We start from the raw sequence: 21131 nt of genomic DNA on the forward strand, positions 1-21131 counted from the left end.
AATAGAGGCTAAACACTCATCTTTCTAGTAGTAGTCATGCTTGAAAAAGAAACAGGAGATTAACTTGCAAATTTAGAAAGGGTTTAAGAGAATCTCATAAAACAAGACAAAAATAAAGACGTCAAAACCTAGGTCATAACTTATTAATGGAAAGATTAAAGGATTCACTGAAGCATTGATGGTCACTAAATGTCTAGGCCTAAGCACACTAGGAAAGACGCATTGAAACTATAATTTAGTGCTAACAATGTTGCAAACATTTTTTCTAGCTAAGGTCTTCTTGGTTCATAACCCTCCACTAGAACAAGATACAAATATGCACAAAGTAATGTCTCTACCAAACACAATCTCTTCTCGGTGCGGACACAAAAAATGAGGTCATCCGGGATGGGTAACAAAAGAATAGCCTCTCAACACCCCTCTAAAGAGTAGCCTCTAAACACCCTCAAGGATGTCGTGATGCACAATTGGAAATGGGGCACAAGCTAGAAAATAACACAACAACACAAGCCCACAACCAACAAACCCTAAGAAATCTATGAGGACCCCACATAGTTATGGATGTGAACTAGAACGCAAATAGAATCCCTCTTCTACTTCTTTCCAACTACCTATTTAATGATTGTAATTCGATATTATCAGCTACAACCAAATAAATGGCCCTCCCTAGATGTAAAAATTGTGCATTTGTATCGTTGTTTTTGTTTTACAATAGATGTACAGGTTTTTTGTGGCAAAGGTTCATGAAAGCTTCATAATGCAATTGTAGGATGTCAATGTTTCACAACTTGGAGAAAGAAGTGAGTGCAATGAGAATGCACATTTGTCCACGTTTGGAAAGTACTCTGTGTGTGCGCGCTGTCGTCCAATGGCATGTTCATAATGTGAAATTAAAGTATCTATCTCACTCTTAATGTTTATGATGTGTGGGACCAAACGCTACAATGTACATAGTGTGATATATGCGAAATGAATGCCACGGTTGCAGTCGTGTACATACCTTGCCGGACGGACGAGGCCCTACATGTGGCACCATGGAATGCTTTTACACATAAATATATGCCTATTTTCTTTGAGAATATACAAATGTCAAGTGTTTCGAAGTGGCGCGCTCGTTTTGCCTAGAAAGTTCAATGCGAGCAATCTCGGCCAAAAATAACAGGTTTTGTGCGTTGACGTGAAAGACGTACCCAAAGTGCTTACCAAGTGGGAAAATGAGTTTCAACATGAAATTTGAGCCCAATGGGATTTTTCCACAATTTTAGGGATTTTTTCCAGCTCGTTTGGGCTTTTTACGGACAAAAAGTGACATTTTTGAGCTAAAAATGACCTAAAAATGGTCAAAAATAGCCTTAAAAATGCTCAAAATAGCTCAAAATGCTACATCAATGATGCTGGCGTTGTTGCTCAAGTTGTGTGAGAATTTTTAGAGCCAAGAATGAGCTCATTTGGGCACATGAGCAAGGAGATACAGCCAAGAATGAGCTCATTTGGGCACATGAGCAAGGAGATACAGCCATTCTTTTACAGGGTGCTAGTACAGTCCCGTGCTGCTTCCACTACATGGTTGAGGCTGTGAGGCCTCCAATTAGGGTTTTCCCTCCTCAAATAACTACTTGGGCTTCTCCAATGAAGTACTGAAGCTTCCATGAAATGGTCACGATGAAGAATTGAAGCGTAAATTTAGGATTTTTAACAGGTCGAATGAGCACTGCATCTGTGCAATTAGAAGCGAGGCTACACTTAATCTTCACACACACAAGAGTTTTCAGTTAGTATTGGTTCTTTTTCAAAGTGGAGCTTTCATGGCTGGAGTTTTGTTCTTTTTAAGTGTGTTTTTGGCTTCAAATCGTCTACGCCTTGCTGGATTTTGCTAGGAATCCTCACAGTTAGAGGCCCGACGGTTTCCTAGTCGCACTGCGTACTTCCTGACACATTTTTGGTGAACCCGATGGGAAGTAGGCTAGGGTGAGGGTTCAAAAGCTTCATTGAAGGTCTTAAAAGAAAGGTTTAAAGCTATGGAGCAACAAGAGCAACAGGGGGTTCGGTTTGATCCAATCACAATGCAAATGTTTCAAGCTTTTGCAGTGTTTATGCAGCAGCAGCAAGCTGCAGAAAGAAGGGAGCTCTCCTCAACCAAAGCGTTTCAATCTGTGGTGAAGAAATTGGACCAATTTAAAGCAAAGATGTAACAAAGTATCTTTGTGGATATGTAAAGGAGATGGAGCTTCACCGAGTGCCCGAAGCAGAGATGGTGCAAAGTTTTGAACTTGCTGTGGTTCCCGAGATCAGAGAGCATGTAAGGGGAATTAGAAATGAGCACGGGGCAACTTGGGAAGCATTCAAATTAGCCTTGAAGGAAGAGTATTTCATGGAGGACTCCGAAAGGGTAACAAAGAGGACTTTCTTAGAGTGGGTAGTTCAGCCAAAAGAGAGGCTCTCGCCTACCGAAATGCTAAGGGAATTCGAACGCCACTACGATCAACGTTCAAGAACTGAAAAGGCTACCCTAAACTCGGAGAAGACAGAGCTCTTTTTGCAAGCTGCAGGTAAAGAGATTCAAGAGAAGTTAGAGCTACTACTTGAGGATAAGGATGCGGAACAGGGTTTGAAGACTGATTGGAATGAGGTCGAAGACGCCATTTCTCTGTTAGCTAAGCGACAACGACAAAGAGACAAGATGATAGTCAATCCTACTCAATCCCCAAGTGTTTCCGAGAGTCCTATAAAGCCTGTGATTGTGATTCCAAAGAGTGACAAATCCATCCTAGATGATATTGTCAAAGGAATGCAAGAGCTCAAGTTAAAGCTTACAAGGCTAGAAGAAAAGGGGCAACCATCAGGTCAATCTACAGGGCAACGACCACAAACCAGAGAAGTCTTTGTCAATAGATGCATATGGTGTGATAGTACTGACCATGGAAGGAGGGATTGTGAAAGTTTTAAAGACGCTTTAACAAAGGAGCTCGTTTTCTTTAAAGATGGAAAAATTCACTTAAGTGAAACAGGTAAGCTCTTAGGAACAAACTTTGGCAAAAGCGGGATAAAGAAACTAGTTGAGGACATGTCTACTAGCCATGCCATCTCAATGGTTGAGGCAGCCGCCTATGGGTTGAAGGTGGATCCTATTAAGAAAAAGGGATAAGTCAAGGTTGGGGAAGAGGAATCTAATGGTATTGGAGAGCTATGGCCATGCTCTATAGAATCTGCTATGAATGGTAAAATGACTACAGAGGTTTCACATGAAGCTAGAGACTGCATTCGGCTAGAAACAGGTGGAACGACCCTGTAGATTCTTTGTCAGTGCATGCGTACATTGCCAAATGTCAAGCAAATGAGGCCATTGTTGAAGAGAAACGTAGGCGCGAGAATGGCGATGAAGGGCCTTCAAAGCGGGCCACGAGGAGTGGAGGCAAAAAAGACACAGTGCCTCCTGGATCACCTTCCCTACAAACAGATGCCTGTCCCTGAAGTGCCTATGCAAGAGGCCTCTAAAGACAAGAAGAAGGATGCAACAAAATCCAAAGCAAAGGGTCCGGCCTACAAACTCCAATCCGATATAGAGGCAGCAACGGATCTCAAAAAGGTTTTGGAAGAGAGGATTCTAAACAGTAAGGTGGAATTTACCTTGGGTGAGGTCCTTGGTATAGCAAAGCGGGAATTCCACGAAGAAATAATTGATATCATAAAGAGGAAGCGGCAGTCTCTTACTGAATCTATCCATGTACAGGGTGAAGAAGAGACTTTAAATGCACAGGGTGTACAAGTCTATGGCAAACAAGGTGATGAAACTATTGTTGGATGCTACAAGTCTAGGGGAGGAGTAAAACATGTTTGCTTCTTGGATGATGAAGATGAAGTGGACACCACTCACAAGAGCCTGCCAAAGATATTTGTGGCACATGGCGGAGGATGTGCAGGTTTAGAGGGGGTGGATGTCGTGCGATGGCACGTTCATAATGTGAAATTAAAGTATCTAACTCACTCTTAATGTTTATGATGTGTGGGACCAAATGCTACAATGTACATAGTGTGACTCTATGCGAAAATGAATGTCACAGTTGCAATCGTGTACATACCTTGCCGGACGGGCGAGGCCCTACACGTGGCACCATGGAATGCTTTTACACATAAATATATGCCTAATTTTCTTTGGGAATGTACAAATGTCAAGTGTTTCGAAGTGGTACACTCGTTTTGCCTAGAAAGTTCAATGCGGCATTAGGAGATTTCGGAGGTCTTTTGGAGGGCCTTTTGGTAGAGAGAGGAAAATAAGCTCCTCCAATGAGAGAAGAGCCTACGTTACGTAGAAAAATAGATTGATATTAACAAAAATATAAAAGGTGTCCCTCTCCTCATTTAATAATCTAGTTGTCCTTGAAGACGAGCACTCTCTTTTATTTAATGCGAGCACCTTTTTCAGAAGGTAGATGCGGTGCATTTGATACGGGATACGTCATCACTAGAACTCAAAAAGTCACAAAACTATCAAGTGGTGGAAGATTTTGAAACGAATGTCCCAATTGCCTCGCTTAGACATCCAAAGAGGCCAAAAATGTCAAACACCCCTAAAAGAACATTTTACTAACGGCGCGCGAGGGGGCATTTCAAAATTTTGGAATGCCTCCTCGCGCGCCGTTAGTAAAAAGGCTTTTTTTCCCTCTTTTTAGGGAGCTTGTTGAGAGGAAAATGTCCAAAAACCTCTAAAAATGGGCTTTTTGGAAAGATAAGTGTCCAAAAATCACTAAAAAGAGCTTTGTACTAATGGCGCGCGAGGGGGCATTCCAAAATTTTGGAATGCCTCCTCGCGCGCCATTAGTAAAAAGGCCCTTTTTTTCTCTTTTTAGGGAGCTTTTTGAGAGGAAAATGTCCAAAAACCTCTAAAAAGGGGCTTTTTGGAAAGATAAGTGTCCAAAAATCACTAAAAAAAGCTTTGTACTAACGGCGCGCGAGGGGGCATTCCAAAATTTTGGAATGCCTCCTCGCGCGCCGTTAGTAAAAAGGCCCTTTTTTCTTTTTTTTAGGGAGCTTTTGAGAGGAAAATGTCCAAAAACCTCTAAAAAGGGGCTTTTTGGAAAGATAAGTGTCCAAAAACCCCCAAAAATGGGCTTTGTACTAACGGCGCGCAGAGGGGCATTCTAAAATTTTAGAATGCCTCCTCGCGCGCCTTTAGTAAAAAGCCCATTTTTGGGGGTTTTTTGACATTTTTTGCCTCTCCGGATGTCGGAATGAGACAAGTAGACATTCGTTTTTAAGGTATTTTGGCGTTCCGGATGCATTGGTGGTGTCAAAATCCTCAAAATCTATCACTATTTTACAGTTTGTGACTTTTCAACTTTCAGTGATGACGTAAGCTGCATTGAATGCGCCGCACCTGCCTCCTGAAAAAGACGCTCGCATTAAATAAAAAAGTGACCATTTTCAAGGACGATTGGGAATATAAATCTACTTTTCAGAGTGTCTGGTTGTCCTTTTGGACGTACTCACAAGGTGCAAGTGCATTTTAAAAAAAGTTTCTAGAGAGAGAAATACAATTTCTTACAAGGCCCTCCAAATGACCTCCGAAATTTTCTAATGGCAATCTCGGCCAAAAATAGCAGGTTTCGTGCGCTGGCATGAAAGACGTATCCAAAGTGCTTACCAAGTGGGAAAATGAGGTTGAACATGAAATTTGAGCCCGATGGGAGTTTTCCACAATTTTAGGGATTTTTTCTAGCTCGTTTGGGCTTTTTACGGACAAAAAGTGACATTTTTGGGCTAAAAATGGCATAAAAATGGTCAAAAATAGCCTTAAAAATGCTCAAAATGCCACATCAACGACATTGGCATTGTTGCTCAAGTTGTGTGGGAATTTTTAGAGCCAAGAATGAGCTCATTTGGGCACATGACCAAGGAGATACAGCCATTCCTTTACAGGGTGCTAGTGCAGTCCCGTGCTGCTTCCACTACATGGTTGAGGCTGTGAGGCCTCCAATTAGGGTTTCCCCTCCTCAAATAACTACTTGGGCTTCTCCAATGAAGTACTGAAGATTCCATGAAGTACCTAATCTTCACACACACAAGAGTTTTGAGTTAGTATTGGTTCTTTTTCAAAGTGGAGCTTTCATGGCTGGAGTTTTGTTCTTTTTAAGTGTGTTTTTGGCTTCAAATCGTCTACGCCTTGCTGAATTTTGCTACGAATCCTCACAGTCAGAGGCCCGGTGCTTTCCTAGTCGCACTGCGCACTTCCTGACAGCACGCACATGTGTATGTGGGTGGATACTAGAGAATACGCTATCATTGTACATTGATTTGTATCATAGATCAATCTTGGCCTTTCATAGATGTGAATTCTCTCTCTCTCTCTCTCTCTCTCTCTCTCTCTCTCTCTCTCTCTAAATTGCCAAATCTTGCACAAGATGAAAGATCACATGTGGGAATAAGACCACAATTTCGGTCATAACCTATAAAGTGCAATAAGGTTGAGGAAGTGTTTTATTGGATATGGAGGAAGTGTTTTTTAATGTGTTGATAACTATTTTTCGGCTATCCATTTTTGTCACACTGAGCTTTGTCTGCCATGAAAAACCATGAAATTGTGGTTTATCCTTAACTATAGTATATATAGACATGTGTGAGTTATGGGCCTTTATTTGTATATATTGAAAAAAAATTCATATGGCTAGTCATTTGGCTAGATGAGCCAAAATCAGTGGATAAATATTATGGTCCATTTGCATGTAAATATTTAATTTCATCGAAGTGCTTAGATATACTCTGTGTGAGTATTAATATGATATTTGGTTAATTTTGTATATACTTTCATTTAGGTGTGTATTTACTAAGTATGTCACTTTTTACTTTCTTACTATTTGTGTAATTTAATAAGGTTGAGATTTGAGTGCATATCAAGAGGTTTTCTTATAGCGCTTCTCTCCTTCTCTTCAATTTGACAACGTAATGGAAGTTTAACGTGAAATTTGTATCGTCATTGGAGCTTTGAACAGGAGTGTTTAGTTTGTGTTTGTTTTGTTATGTATGTACTTGTGAGATGATAGTTTGGTGAGAGGACTTCCATAACCCAAAGATAGTATTTCCTTCTACTTCTTTCCAACTACCTATTTAATGATTGTAATTCGATATTATCAGCTACAACCAAATAAATGGCCCTCCCTAGATGTAAAAATTGTGCATTTGTATCGTTGTTTTTGTTTTACAATAGATGTACAGGTTTTTTGTGGCAAAGGTTCATGAAAGCTTCATAATGCAATTGTAGGATGTCAATGTTTCACAACTTGGAGAAAGAAGTGAGTGCAATGAGAATGCACATTTGTCCACGTTTGGAAAGTACTCTGTGTGTGCGCGCTGTCGTCCAATGGCATGTTCATAATGTGAAATTAAAGTATCTATCTCACTCTTAATGTTTATGATGTGTGGGACCAAACGCTACAATGTACATAGTGTGATATATGCGAAATGAATGCCACGGTTGCAGTCGTGTACATACCTTGCCGGACGGACGAGGCCCTACATGTGGCACCATGGAATGCTTTTACACATAAATATATGCCTATTTTCTTTGAGAATATACAAATGTCAAGTGTTTCGAAGTGGCGCGCTCGTTTTGCCTAGAAAGTTCAATGCGAGCAATCTCGGCCAAAAATAACAGGTTTTGTGCGTTGACGTGAAAGACGTACCCAAAGTGCTTACCAAGTGGGAAAATGAGTTTCAACATGAAATTTGAGCCCAATGGGATTTTTCCACAATTTTAGGGATTTTTTCCAGCTCGTTTGGGCTTTTTACGGACAAAAAGTGACATTTTTGAGCTAAAAATGACCTAAAAATGGTCAAAAATAGCCTTAAAAATGCTCAAAATAGCTCAAAATGCTACATCAATGATGCTGGCGTTGTTGCTCAAGTTGTGTGGGAATTTTTAGAGCCAAGAATGAGCTCATTTGGGCACATGAGCAAGGAGATACAGCCAAGAATGAGCTCATTTGGGCACATGAGCAAGGAGATACAGCCATTCTTTTACAGGGTGCTAGTACAGTCCCGTGCTGCTTCCACTACATGGTTGAGGCTGTGAGGCCTCCAATTAGGGTTTTCCCTCCTCAAATAACTACTTGGGCTTCTCCAATGAAGTACTGAAGCTTCCATGAAATGGTCACGATGAAGAATTGAAGCGTAAATTTAGGATTTTTAACAGGTCGAATGAGCACTGCATCTGTGCAATTAGAAGCGAGGCTACACTTAATCTTCACACACACAAGAGTTTTCAGTTAGTATTGGTTCTTTTTCAAAGTGGAGCTTTCATGGCTGGAGTTTTGTTCTTTTTAAGTGTGTTTTTGGCTTCAAATCGTCTACGCCTTGCTGGATTTTGCTAGGAATCCTCACAGTTAGAGGCCCGACGGTTTCCTAGTCGCACTGCGTACTTCCTGACACATTTTTGGTGAACCCGATGGGAAGTAGGCTAGGGTGAGGGTTCAAAAGCTTCATTGAAGGTCTTAAAAGAAAGGTTTAAAGCTATGGAGCAACAAGAGCAACAGGGGGTTCGGTTTGATCCAATCACAATGCAAATGTTTCAAGCTTTTGCAGTGTTTATGCAGCAGCAGCAAGCTGCAGAAAGAAGGGAGCTCTCCTCAACCAAAGCGTTTCAATCTGTGGTGAAGAAATTGGACCAATTTAAAGCAAAGATGTAACAAAGTATCTTTGTGGATATGTAAAGGAGATGGAGCTTCACCGAGTGCCCGAAGCAGAGATGGTGCAAAGTTTTGAACTTGCTGTGGTTCCCGAGATCAGAGAGCATGTAAGGGGAATTAGAAATGAGCACGGGGCAACTTGGGAAGCATTCAAATTAGCCTTGAAGGAAGAGTATTTCATGGAGGACTCCGAAAGGGTAACAAAGAGGACTTTCTTAGAGTGGGTAGTTCAGCCAAAAGAGAGGCTCTCGCCTACCGAAATGCTAAGGGAATTCGAACGCCACTACGATCAACGTTCAAGAACTGAAAAGGCTACCCTAAACTCGGAGAAGACAGAGCTCTTTTTGCAAGCTGCAGGTAAAGAGATTCAAGAGAAGTTAGAGCTACTACTTGAGGATAAGGATGCGGAACAGGGTTTGAAGACTGATTGGAATGAGGTCGAAGACGCCATTTCTCTGTTAGCTAAGCGACAACGACAAAGAGACAAGATGATAGTCAATCCTACTCAATCCCCAAGTGTTTCCGAGAGTCCTATAAAGCCTGTGATTGTGATTCCAAAGAGTGACAAATCCATCCTAGATGATATTGTCAAAGGAATGCAAGAGCTCAAGTTAAAGCTTACAAGGCTAGAAGAAAAGGGGCAACCATCAGGTCAATCTACAGGGCAACGACCACAAACCAGAGAAGTCTTTGTCAATAGATGCATATGGTGTGATAGTACTGACCATGGAAGGAGGGATTGTGAAAGTTTTAAAGACGCTTTAACAAAGGAGCTCGTTTTCTTTAAAGATGGAAAAATTCACTTAAGTGAAACAGGTAAGCTCTTAGGAACAAACTTTGGCAAAAGCGGGATAAAGAAACTAGTTGAGGACATGTCTACTAGCCATGCCATCTCAATGGTTGAGGCAGCCGCCTATGGGTTGAAGGTGGATCCTATTAAGAAAAAGGGATAAGTCAAGGTTGGGGAAGAGGAATCTAATGGTATTGGAGAGCTATGGCCATGCTCTATAGAATCTGCTATGAATGGTAAAATGACTACAGAGGTTTCACATGAAGCTAGAGACTGCATTCGGCTAGAAACAGGTGGAACGACCCTGTAGATTCTTTGTCAGTGCATGCGTACATTGCCAAATGTCAAGCAAATGAGGCCATTGTTGAAGAGAAACGTAGGCGCGAGAATGGCGATGAAGGGCCTTCAAAGCGGGCCACGAGGAGTGGAGGCAAAAAAGACACAGTGCCTCCTGGATCACCTTCCCTACAAACAGATGCCTGTCCCTGAAGTGCCTATGCAAGAGGCCTCTAAAGACAAGAAGAAGGATGCAACAAAATCCAAAGCAAAGGGTCCGGCCTACAAACTCCAATCCGATATAGAGGCAGCAACGGATCTCAAAAAGGTTTTGGAAGAGAGGATTCTAAACAGTAAGGTGGAATTTACCTTGGGTGAGGTCCTTGGTATAGCAAAGCGGGAATTCCACGAAGAAATAATTGATATCATAAAGAGGAAGCGGCAGTCTCTTACTGAATCTATCCATGTACAGGGTGAAGAAGAGACTTTAAATGCACAGGGTGTACAAGTCTATGGCAAACAAGGTGATGAAACTATTGTTGGATGCTACAAGTCTAGGGGAGGAGTAAAACATGTTTGCTTCTTGGATGATGAAGATGAAGTGGACACCACTCACAAGAGCCTGCCAAAGATATTTGTGGCACATGGCGGAGGATGTGCAGGTTTAGAGGGGGTGGATGTCGTGCGATGGCACGTTCATAATGTGAAATTAAAGTATCTAACTCACTCTTAATGTTTATGATGTGTGGGACCAAATGCTACAATGTACATAGTGTGACTCTATGCGAAAATGAATGTCACAGTTGCAATCGTGTACATACCTTGCCGGACGGGCGAGGCCCTACACGTGGCACCATGGAATGCTTTTACACATAAATATATGCCTAATTTTCTTTGGGAATGTACAAATGTCAAGTGTTTCGAAGTGGTACACTCGTTTTGCCTAGAAAGTTCAATGCGGCCCCGTGTGTAGCCGTGAAAAGGACTATGCACATCACAAGAAGTTTTGGAGAAATTCTCACAATAATTCCCACATTGTGACTTACCTCAACAACATCATGAGCTTCTGTGAGGGAGGCACCGCATACCTAGCTAGGTACGATTGGGGGCAGGGGACCGCCGGCCTGGTGGGGGGGCTCGTGGTCCCCTGCCCCCAATCGTACCTAGCTAGGTATGCGGTGCCTCTCGAGCAGAAGCTCATGATGTTATTCATTGTATGAAAAACACTGAAGAAGACTCCGTTTTCTTACATGAGAAATTTTCTAAATCTTCTCGTGCATACCTATCCAAGGCTATCTACAACTTGGAATTATAGTATGTTTCTTCAAATATCTTCAACTTGGAATACTAATTTTTCTTAAAATAACTATGCGTACAACCTAAAGACAAATATCTTCAACTTGGAATACTAATCTTTCTTAAAATAACTATGTATACAACCTAGAGAGCTTTCTTATAAAGAGTACGCATGCAGAGGGAATAGGATGTCAATGTTACCTGCTTCAAAGCTTTTTTACTAAACGTCCAACAGTCTGGCTGCGAGCTCTGCGATAGTTTGATCTGCAACAGTCCCAGAGATGGGAGATGCTTCAAATCTGGGATCGCCCTCAATGACTTGCAGTTGGACAGCACAAGTACCTCCAGAGATGTCAGGGCTGCCAGATTAGACACATCCTTTAAGGCAGCGCAATTTTGCAAATGCAGAGAGCGCAGGGGAACTGGAACGCTTTCCTGCACGCAGCAATCAGCAGTCTATTATCAAGAAACTGTCGTCAACTACCCCTCGTGCAGCTGCATTAAAATTATTGAGGTCACTAAGCTCTTGTAGGCTAACAAAATAAGTACAAATACCAGCGTCGAGGGACAGACGGTCGAAATGCTGAAATCTAAATCCTTCCCGTGATGTGCTCCTAATTCAATGCTGATCTCCTCCAAGATGGGGAAATCGTTGAGACTCAGGGTTTCAAGTTTGACTAGAGAACTCAGCGATATCGATATCTTTTGCACCCAGTTAACACAGGATAAATGTAGTTCTTCCACACTTGGTAGTCCACTTACATCCAACCACGTCCTGCAAGTCGTCGTCTCCGGTGAACTCCCTATCCTGAGAAACTGTAGATTGCTGAAAGGATTGTTACCATCGTCAATGCTGCTCGCACTACTTAGTAGCTGGAAACGATCAACACCACACAACACTGCATCTGCCACGAGCGAAAGGACACTAGTTCTGCGCTGCGATGCATCATGAGTAGCACTGCGATTCATTAACTTCGGGAGGTGCAGACGTTTGAGGTGCTTGCAGGCACTAATTCTCATATTGAGTCTAACCTCATCTAACAAGGACACTCACTCTTCAGCCCAAAGACTCCGCAGATCCACCACACTGCTCAAACCTGGAAGCCCCTCCAGTTCTTTGCAGCGACTAAGGTCAAGGTCCTGCAAGGCTGGGAGAAAGTAGTGTTCAACCCCCTCGAATATGCTCTTTAGATTCTTGCAGCCGTAGAAATCTAGTGACCTTAAACTAAGGCTAGCTAGCTTGGGGAGTCTCTCCAGCCCAGGGCACCCACGCAATCTCAATATTTTCAAAGCGGGGAATGTGTCAGATAATCTGGACGTCCCCACCTTCACCAGGTGATGATTGCCATACACAGTGAGAACCTGCAGCTCTGGGAAATGGTCGCCCACTTTCACAAGGCAGCTCCTCTTCTTCTTATGGCCGCCACCCACAAGCACCTGCACCTCCAGATTTTCACAGGCTCTAATTCTCAGCCCTTCCAGCCTCTTCAGGCAGCCAAGGAGCCCGATTCTCCTCAGACCATGAAGCCACTCCAGCTCCAGCTGTACCAGGTTTGGCACCCCTTCCCAACCATCAATCTCCCTGATGACTGGCATGTTGCTTAGGTGCAAGACACGCAAATCCTTAATCCTTCCACTTTCAAGGTTTAGCCGGCTGATCTGTCGATGCAAGTCAGTGAAGTCACGCAAATTAGCCTTCGTAGTTCCGCTTTTACTGACTTCGAGATTGCATAGACGTAAAACTCGGGTTCTTGAAATTTTGCTGCTTCCACCCGCTATTAAATTTGCCAATGTACTGTTTGCTTTGATCGAACCACGGTTACAAATTACAAGCTTCTTTGACGCCAGTTCGAGTGAAGAGACTGTGACAGATCCCCCACAACTGGGCTATTCATGACAGCATTCCGACGTGGATGAGAAATTTTTTTATAAGCTAACATCTTGTGCAAGTCATGAATTTCTACTGTGTGGACCTCCGTACTATGGAACCTTTTTGAAGTTTTCTTAAGCTCCAGCATACCATGATACTCCAGCTCCAGCACCTGCACTCATTCATCCAAACAGACAACGTTTTATCAGCACCACATCATTTGTTTGTGGTAACAAAAAGTGTCAAAACTGAAGAATCAGTGCATTACTTGACCAAACATGTCATCCGCTGTGTAGACGCCGTCCTTATCAAGAAAGTAGCCCAGAACATTCCAAAGTTCCACTCCCTCCGAAGCTAACTCCCAAACTTCTCGAATACATTCCCATGCAGTAGCCAAGTCGATAAACTTGTCTTGAAGATGGGAGGGCAAAACATCGAAGCTTCTCTCCACAACACGCACCACCTGATCCTCAGTACTACTACTGTTGCCACCACTGTTACTAGCTGGTGCAGGCCATTTTTTTTTCAGGCTTAAAAAGAGGTGTTTACAGTCTTCGTCATTGAACCAAGGTCTACCTCTCGTCTGAAGCTCGATTCCCTTCAGCTTCAGACAAAGAGGATGACATTGCCCTTCAAAAAAGCAGGTGCGAACAACCCTCAGCCATTCATCCTGGTCAGGGATGGAACAGGAGAAAGGACAATAGTATTTGAGTACCTTCACAGCTTCCAACTCACTAAGGCTAGGAACATGCACTACCGTAGGGCGTGCTAGTGCCACAGAACGATCTGAGTTTATCACCTTGCCATCCTGCATATTAGAGTCCAGTCCCTTGAGCCTCATCTGAAGCAGACATCTTAAAACATCCTTGCTTCGACCGGTTACTAATATCTTCCTTCCTGGCATAAACTTCATCTGCATTGTCCTTTGGGCATATTCAAAACTGAGCTGCTGTGATGGTGAATGGCCCCACACATTGTCAATCGCAAGAAAGACTTTAGTTCTCTGCACTCCTTCCTCAAGGAGATTCATTGCCTGAGATCCAGATGATTAGAGCTCTCTCTCTCTCTCTCTCTCTCTCTCTCTGTGTGTGTGTGTGTGTGTGTGCGCGTGCGTGTGCGTGTGTGGAGAAAACAGGTCTGTATTACTGTGTGCGACAAATCCCATGTTATGCTTTTGTGGACGTTAATTTCTTTCTTTCTTCATACAATCTTTAGGCCTAGGGAGCCTCATGTAATCCAATTACCTGGTCAATGGTTGAACATCGTTTCTGGAAGCAGAATGCAGATTAAGTGCTGGAAGAATGGCCTTGATGTCCCCTACAAGCCTCCCAACTTCATTGTCGTTGGTGGGAAGCTCAATGTGGCAGCATCTGCCACCAAATTCGTCATTGTAGAAGACTGCCATCACTTTACAAAGTGTAGTCTTTCCTGAGCCTCCGATGCCATGCACCCCGATTGCGCGCACCCCATCAGCTCCCAAACTCTCCTTCTGATCCAAAACCTCAGCAATCTCCTGACAACCATATCACACTTTCTGCAATCAGCTGTTGAAGCTTATTAAGTAGTTTCAGGCAGATAATATGGAAATCAGCTAAACAACTTATTGGATAGTCCTATATTCAATAGGAAAGACAGCGTCGATACGTACCCGATGTATGCGTGGTGCCCCTAATTTTATGGTTTCTTTCAATGAGTATATTGGTGGGGGAAGATGATCACATATAGTGGTGACTATTTGTTGGATGTATTCATGCTCACTCTGATGGGGGAGGATTAGCTCATTGTTGGATGGATTCATGCTCACTCTGATGACCTTCCGGCACACCTCTCCACTCGTGTACCGAAGATCTTTCAAGTTCCTTGCCCAAGTGCTTGTGTCAAGGTTGTGTAAAAGTAACTTATGATTTTAATAAGTGTCGACTTCTTTACACCTACCTATTTTCCCAAAGTCCTTACACCTAATTCCCACATGGACCCCTTTTACCTATGCAAGCCTCAACATGTGTCTGTTCCCACCTACCTATAACTCACATGTGATGGATAATCCTCACTCCCTCAACTTGTATATAAATCCCATTAGCTGCCCTCATTTGTAACAAGGTCTTCACTCTCCATTCAAGTGCAATCTATTGTCATTGCTCTATTATCTTGCACTCTCTTATGTATTGACATTAGCATATTAATAAATAGTGATATTAATCACATTTAAGCTAATCTTTAAGTTCTCACATGGTATCAGAGCAATAGAACTTAAGGTTAGTTTTTCTAATTAGCGCTAAGAGTATTCCATCTCTAGCTCTAGCCCACACTCGAAGCCTCACTCTCCATTCTTTTCAAGGAATCCGGAACCTCGAAAGATGGCCGAGTTAGCTTCTTCATCTTCCGCATTCACCTACAAGCCCCGCTACATTATCGACAAGCTTAACGGCACTAACTATCAAGTGTGGAAGATTCGGATGGAACTCTACCTCACGCAGCTGCAACTTTGGGACGTCACGTCAGGAGTGGAAGAGCAACCTGACCATCCCGAAGACAAAGATTCAACATACTTCATCGACACCTATAATACTTGGCATAGTAGAAACAATAGTGCCAAGATGGAGCTCATTCTCCATTGCCAAGATAGGCAAGTCCAAATGGTGAAAAAGCTAACTACTGCTAGCGCCATTTGGAAGTTCTTCGAGAAGAACTACGAGCACACTGACCTCGTCTACCAAGTTTCCCTGATCAAGAAATTGGTAAACACTACCATGCAAGAGGGTCAATCATCCTCCAAGTTTTTGGAGACGTGGCAAATACTTCTAGATGAAGTACTTATCTCAGGGCTTGCCATCCCTGAAGAGCTTCAAAGTATGCTCTTATTGGCTTCTCTACCTGCATTATGGAGAGCCTTTATCACTACACAAGCCACCACGGCTAACTTGCAGCTACAAAATCTTGTAGCCAAGATCCATCAGGAGGAAACGCCTCGTGATCACACTAGCAGCTCGCAGAAGTCCACGGCACTTGTCACTATGACAAGAAACTCACGCCCTTACAACGGCAAGAAGTCTCAACATTCGAGCCCTCCTCGACAACACAATAATTCTGGAAGAAAGTTGCAATTTCAAAGCCATCACAATCACCAAAATTCAAAGAAATGCGCCAATTGTCATCGCTTTGGACACCTCACAAAGGACTGCTAGCAACCACGCAATCAAGGTAATCATCCTATCTCTCACCCTAATCTATATCCTTCTTACCCTCAAGGGGGGACACGCCATGGCGAGCCATCTCCTTTGATTTATGGTCAAGCTCATTATGCTGACATATCTACTTATGATAGCCCATCTTATCCTTTGCAACTATATGCCACCACTATAGCTACTTCATATCCCAATATCTGGCTACTTGATACGGACGCCACCCATCATATGACATATCACCTACATTGGCTATCCAACATCACTTATCTAGAACACCCTGTAGAAGTATGCCTTAGTGATAACATCATCCAGCTCGCCAAAGCCTATGGAGATGCTATCATTAACCTACCTAATGGCCTACACACCACTATTTCTCACGTATATTATGTCCCTGGTCTCAAGAAAAATCTTATCTCTGTCAGCGAGCTAACCGACAACGGCATCATCATCAAATTCGTGCGAGAAGGCTGCCACATTTCGGCACTAAACAAAGATGGTCAGTATGTCACAGTTTTGGTCCCCAAAAATGGGTGTCTTTATCCATTGGGTGACTCATCGCCTGCACATGCATCTGCATCATCCATAAAAACACAAGAAAACACACTCAAATGGCATTATAGACCAGGACATATTTCTCAACATGTTTTGCACCAACTCACTCATCGCCAACTTGCACTAGGTCTTCCCAAGCACCTCACTCACATCACACTTTGTGAGGGCTACATTCTTGCTAAAGCACATCATGTCCCATTCCCCACTTCATCATCACGAGCCACTGCACCTCTCGACCTCATCCACTCTGATGTTTGTGGCCCATTGCCCGTCAACTCCCTCACTGGCAATAAGTATATGCTTACTTTTATAGATGATTTCTCAAAATACACAACTACTTACTACATGGCCGAGAAATCCTCAACCTTCCTTCATTTTTGCACATTCAAGGCATTAGTTGAGACTAAACATGGTTGCCACATTAAAACTCTCCGCACAGATCATGGTGGGGAATACACTTCTCATGCATTCAAAGATCTATGCCTTTCTGCTGGTATTCGATATGAATTCTCCATCACTGACCACCCACAACAAAACGGTCGTGCTGAGCGCAAGAATCGCACACTATTTGAAGCTGCTCGTGCCATGCTTCTTCAAGCTAGCCTCCCAGACACCTATTGGGAAGAAGCTACCGCCACTACGTGTTACATTCAAAACCGCATTCCATCCACCCGCAATCCTACTTCTATACCCTACACCCTCTGGCACGGTCACCCACCTCATCTTGGCCACCTTCGCATCTTTGGAAGCATTGCATACCCACTTGTGATGCAACCTTTATCAAAACTATCACCACGTGCTCAACGCACAACTTTTGTCGGCTATGGTGATCGCTTTGGCATCAAGGCATACCGCCTCTATATCCTACACCATCACAAGTTTATCTTTGCCTACACTGTTGTCTTTGATGAAGAATTCATCATCTCAGGCAAATCTTCTCCACCATTGCACCCTACATTCTCATCACCAGTCCACTCTTCTCATCAATCTTTGTTGACGGCCTCACCCACACACACACCCGTGGAAATTTCCCACCCTTCTAGGCACAATCTTGAGCCTCCCTTCACCATTCAAAGGCCTTTCCTCATCACCCATCCACCTCCTCGTGTCTCGCATTCTCATGCACAGACAATCGACAACACTCCTGCACCACCTCTTGCACCCATCTCCTCACAGTTGACACCATCACCAACACCGTCCATCACGACTGCCGCTACTTCTATCACACCGCAGACACTTGGTGCTCCACCTCATGAGCTCCCATCACCTTCGCTACCGGTCTCACCTTCACAATTGCCATCTTTTTTCCACAACTCCCACGAAACCTTGCCAATTACTCCCATCCCAGTAGATGTCAACAAAGTTGAGCCTCATAGCTCTACTTCTGTCACCTCGCCATCGAAACACACTTCTGCTATACACTTGGACCAAGCCGCCTCTAGCTCACATGGTCGCACCCGCTCTCTTCGCGAGATCTATGAAGCCACCAATTTCTCTTCTCTCCTTAGTGATGAAATGATTCTTGAACATCCACCAGAGACTCTTGAAGATGCCCTTCCCCTCTCTGTTCTTGATGCCCTCACTTCTAGCGAGAGCAAGGCATGGCATGCCGCCATATTGGATGAACTCCAAGCCCTCAAAGAAGCTAACACTTGGGAGCTTGTGCCACCTCCTAAGAATCATAACATTGTCTCTTGCAAATGGCTCTTAAAGAAGAAATACCACCCCAACGGCTTAGTTGATCGCTACAAGGCACGCCTTGTCGCTCGCGACTTCACTCAACAACAAGGTGTGGATTAGTTCAACACCTATTCGCTAGTACTGGGTATGACTGCATTTTGGCTTCTTATTGCACTTGCTGCTAAGTTTAATCTTCTTTTACATCATCTTGATATAAAAATTGCCTTCTTACATGGCTTGCTCCAAGAGCTCATTTATATGCTACAACCTCCTCATTTTGAAGACCCTCACCACCCTGATTATGTATGTAAATTGCATAATCTCATTTATGGCTTAAAACAGTCTGCGCGAGAGTGGTACATTCGCATGCACCACTACTTGCTCAAATGTGGCTGGGAACTTCTTATGGTAGACTACAATATCTACATATGGCATACCTTTAAAGGCATGGCTATCTTAGGCCTCTTTGCGGATGGCATTCCTCTTCTTGGCACATCGGAGTTCATGCTTCTGCAAGCGATTGACTGCATCTCTCATGTCTCATCTTCTAATTTTAGTTTGATCCCTACTAGATGAACTTCTCATTGAGGGGGGATAGCATGTATCTACGACATGGCTACTTCACAAAGCTCTTTTGCTCATCAATCTCAATGTTACAACGAGAAGTCCACCCTTAAGGGGGGATGTAAAAGTAACTTATGATTTTAATAAGTGTGGACTTCTTTCCACCTACCTCTTTTCCCAAAGTCCTTACACCTAATTCACACATGGACCCCTTTTACCTATGCAAGCCTCAACATGTGTCTATTCCCACCTACCTATAACTCACAGGTGATGGATAATCCTCACTCCCTCAACTTGTATATAAATCCCATTAGTTTCCCTCATTTGTAACAAGGTCTTCACTCTCCATTCAAGTGCAATCTATTATCATTGCTCTATTTCTATCTTGCAGTCTCTTACGTATTGACATTAGCATATTAATTAATAGTGATATTAATCACATTTAAATTAATCTCTAAGTTCTCACAGGTTGATGTGGATGTCACACCCTCTGGCCGACATCAAGTCCTGCACGTCCCGCATTTTGAGTTCCCATTTCCATTTTGCGGCCTGTTCTGCCCAGCACTGCTTCCAGCGTGCCAGATTCTCTTCATCTGAGAGATCCGAGGGCTGAAGGTCATAAAACAAAGGACAAATCAGGCGGGTCGCATTCTGGAGGAGGTGTTGCAGCTCTAGCATGGGCCACAGGTTCTTTACATAGCCTTCGAAGAGGACGACCACGCCCATTTTGCAGGATCGGCAGGCTTGGAAGATGCGAGACGGGTACTCACGGCCTGTGGGAAGTGAAACACTTGTGTCCTTATCAAAGAAGGGGCGGTGTTTGGCATGCACGAGGGCATGGTAGAGCTTGGTGACAAAGGGCTTTTGGTGACCAGAGTGGCTCAAGAAGATCAGTGACAACGTCGAATCGTTGCTATTACTTCATGTAGACGCTGATCCTTCACCCCTCTCCATGGGCACTGATTGAGCTGTTGAGCAGGGATCAAAAACCAAGCAATGCAAGGGCAGCTTGAAGCTGGTGATGGTACACAAGGCTCAGGACGCAGCTACTTGAAGACAAGGTTTTGGATTGGAGGGGCCATCTCCAAAGGGGTTTGGATATTTATTGGCTTGCTTGCCATCGTGGCGAAGCCAGCCGAGCCGGTTGCCAGTCAGTGCCAACCGGCTGCCAGCAGTTGACCAAAAAGGTCAACGCGGCATGCACACGCAGACTCGAGCTCAGGACGTTGGCCTCTGCGGACGAACGCTTTACCGCTATGCTGCATACAGGCGCATGTGAAGACATAGTAGCTGCTGCATGATAGCGTATAACTAAGTTCTGCTGCCCCCTCTAAAAGTGCCGTGACCGGCTGCGCCGGTTTCGCCCACCTACACGTCGGGTACCAGGCCGATATTTATCTAGAGCCCAAAGCTGACCACAAGGTGCTTTCACGCTTATTGTACCACTAGGGTGGGTTTCCCACGAGCATAGGTTGATAGAGTCAAGCCCCTTGAAAGGATCGCCGCTACTAGTATAAGGCTGGCTTCCCAAGGATCAGCCGGCGAAAGAACAGACTCGAAAGTACCTTCTGGGTGGAAGGTGTGAGCCACAACCCCTTCCGTTGCACCATGGTTCACACAGAGAATTGGTAGAGGAGGGGACAAGGCTGCAACATGTCCTACATGGCTTCAGTCGATTTGTAGGAAGGGACGAAAGCTCTCTTGGGCGAGGGGGGAGGGGTCGGACGAGAGCACTACCAGTTTTGCTCCATGATGTGGCGTGTGCACTGCTCTCTTCCACCACGCCTTGGGAACCAAACAATCCAGCCGGCTCCTATTGATTCGCTGCAGGGCAGAAAGCAGCCCCTTCCACCACGCCTTGTGAAGGCAGCCTAAGTAGCCGCAGTGGCGCAACAACGCCTTGCTGGCAAAGTATTCCTGATGAAAAGCTCAAGAGCATTGAACACAATGTCACAAGGCTTGTTGGACGAATTTCAGGTGAGAACTCACATTAGAGGCCTCCAACATTTTTACCTTGAGTGTATCAAGAAAAGAAGGCCCTCGGGAGATTTAGAAGGCAAAGAAACGAAATAAATGGTGCTTGGCCATTGCTTAGGCCCCTGTCAGATTGGGGCACCCACCCCTCGTTCTCTCTGAAGGTGGCCGAATGTGATGCTGTCACACCAGGTTTGATGGTCACGTTACACAGCTAATTGCAAACGGGCAAGTGGTGCAACCTCCGTCTCAAGCGTTGACTGTTA

General features: G+C 43.9%; 1 protein-coding gene across 1 annotated transcript; it reads right to left on the minus strand.

Moving 5' to 3' along the window:
* Positions 1 to 14150: 14150 nt before the first annotated feature.
* LOC147435773 (disease resistance protein L6-like) lies at positions 14151 to 20898 on the minus strand. The gene is made up of 7 exons (XM_086487782.1): positions 20881 to 20898; positions 20618 to 20808; positions 20054 to 20259; positions 19812 to 19906; positions 19364 to 19752; positions 14559 to 14796; positions 14151 to 14423 (listed from the first exon to the last, which is right to left on the minus strand). The coding sequence occupies exons 1-7, from the start codon at positions 20896 to 20898 to the stop codon at positions 14151 to 14153; spliced, it is 1410 nt and encodes a 469-aa protein (XP_086343908.1).
* Positions 20899 to 21131: the final 233 nt, after the last annotated feature.

This window comes from Adiantum capillus-veneris, chromosome 18 (genome assembly GCF_014529385.1).
Source record: "Adiantum capillus-veneris isolate H3 chromosome 18, ASM1452938v2, whole genome shotgun sequence".
Lineage (NCBI taxonomy): Eukaryota > Viridiplantae > Streptophyta > Polypodiopsida > Polypodiales > Pteridaceae > Adiantum > Adiantum capillus-veneris.

Coding starts and splice junctions, on each gene's coding strand:
- LOC147435773 (XM_086487782.1), bottom strand. Junction 20,260..20,617: donor GCAAAACTGGTAGTGCTCTC/GTCCGACCCCTC, acceptor CCCGACGTGTAG/GTGGGCGAAACCGGCGCAGC. Junction 19,907..20,053: donor TGGTCAACTGCTGGCAGCCG/GTTGGCACTGAC, acceptor TACCATCACCAG/CTTCAAGCTGCCCTTGCATT.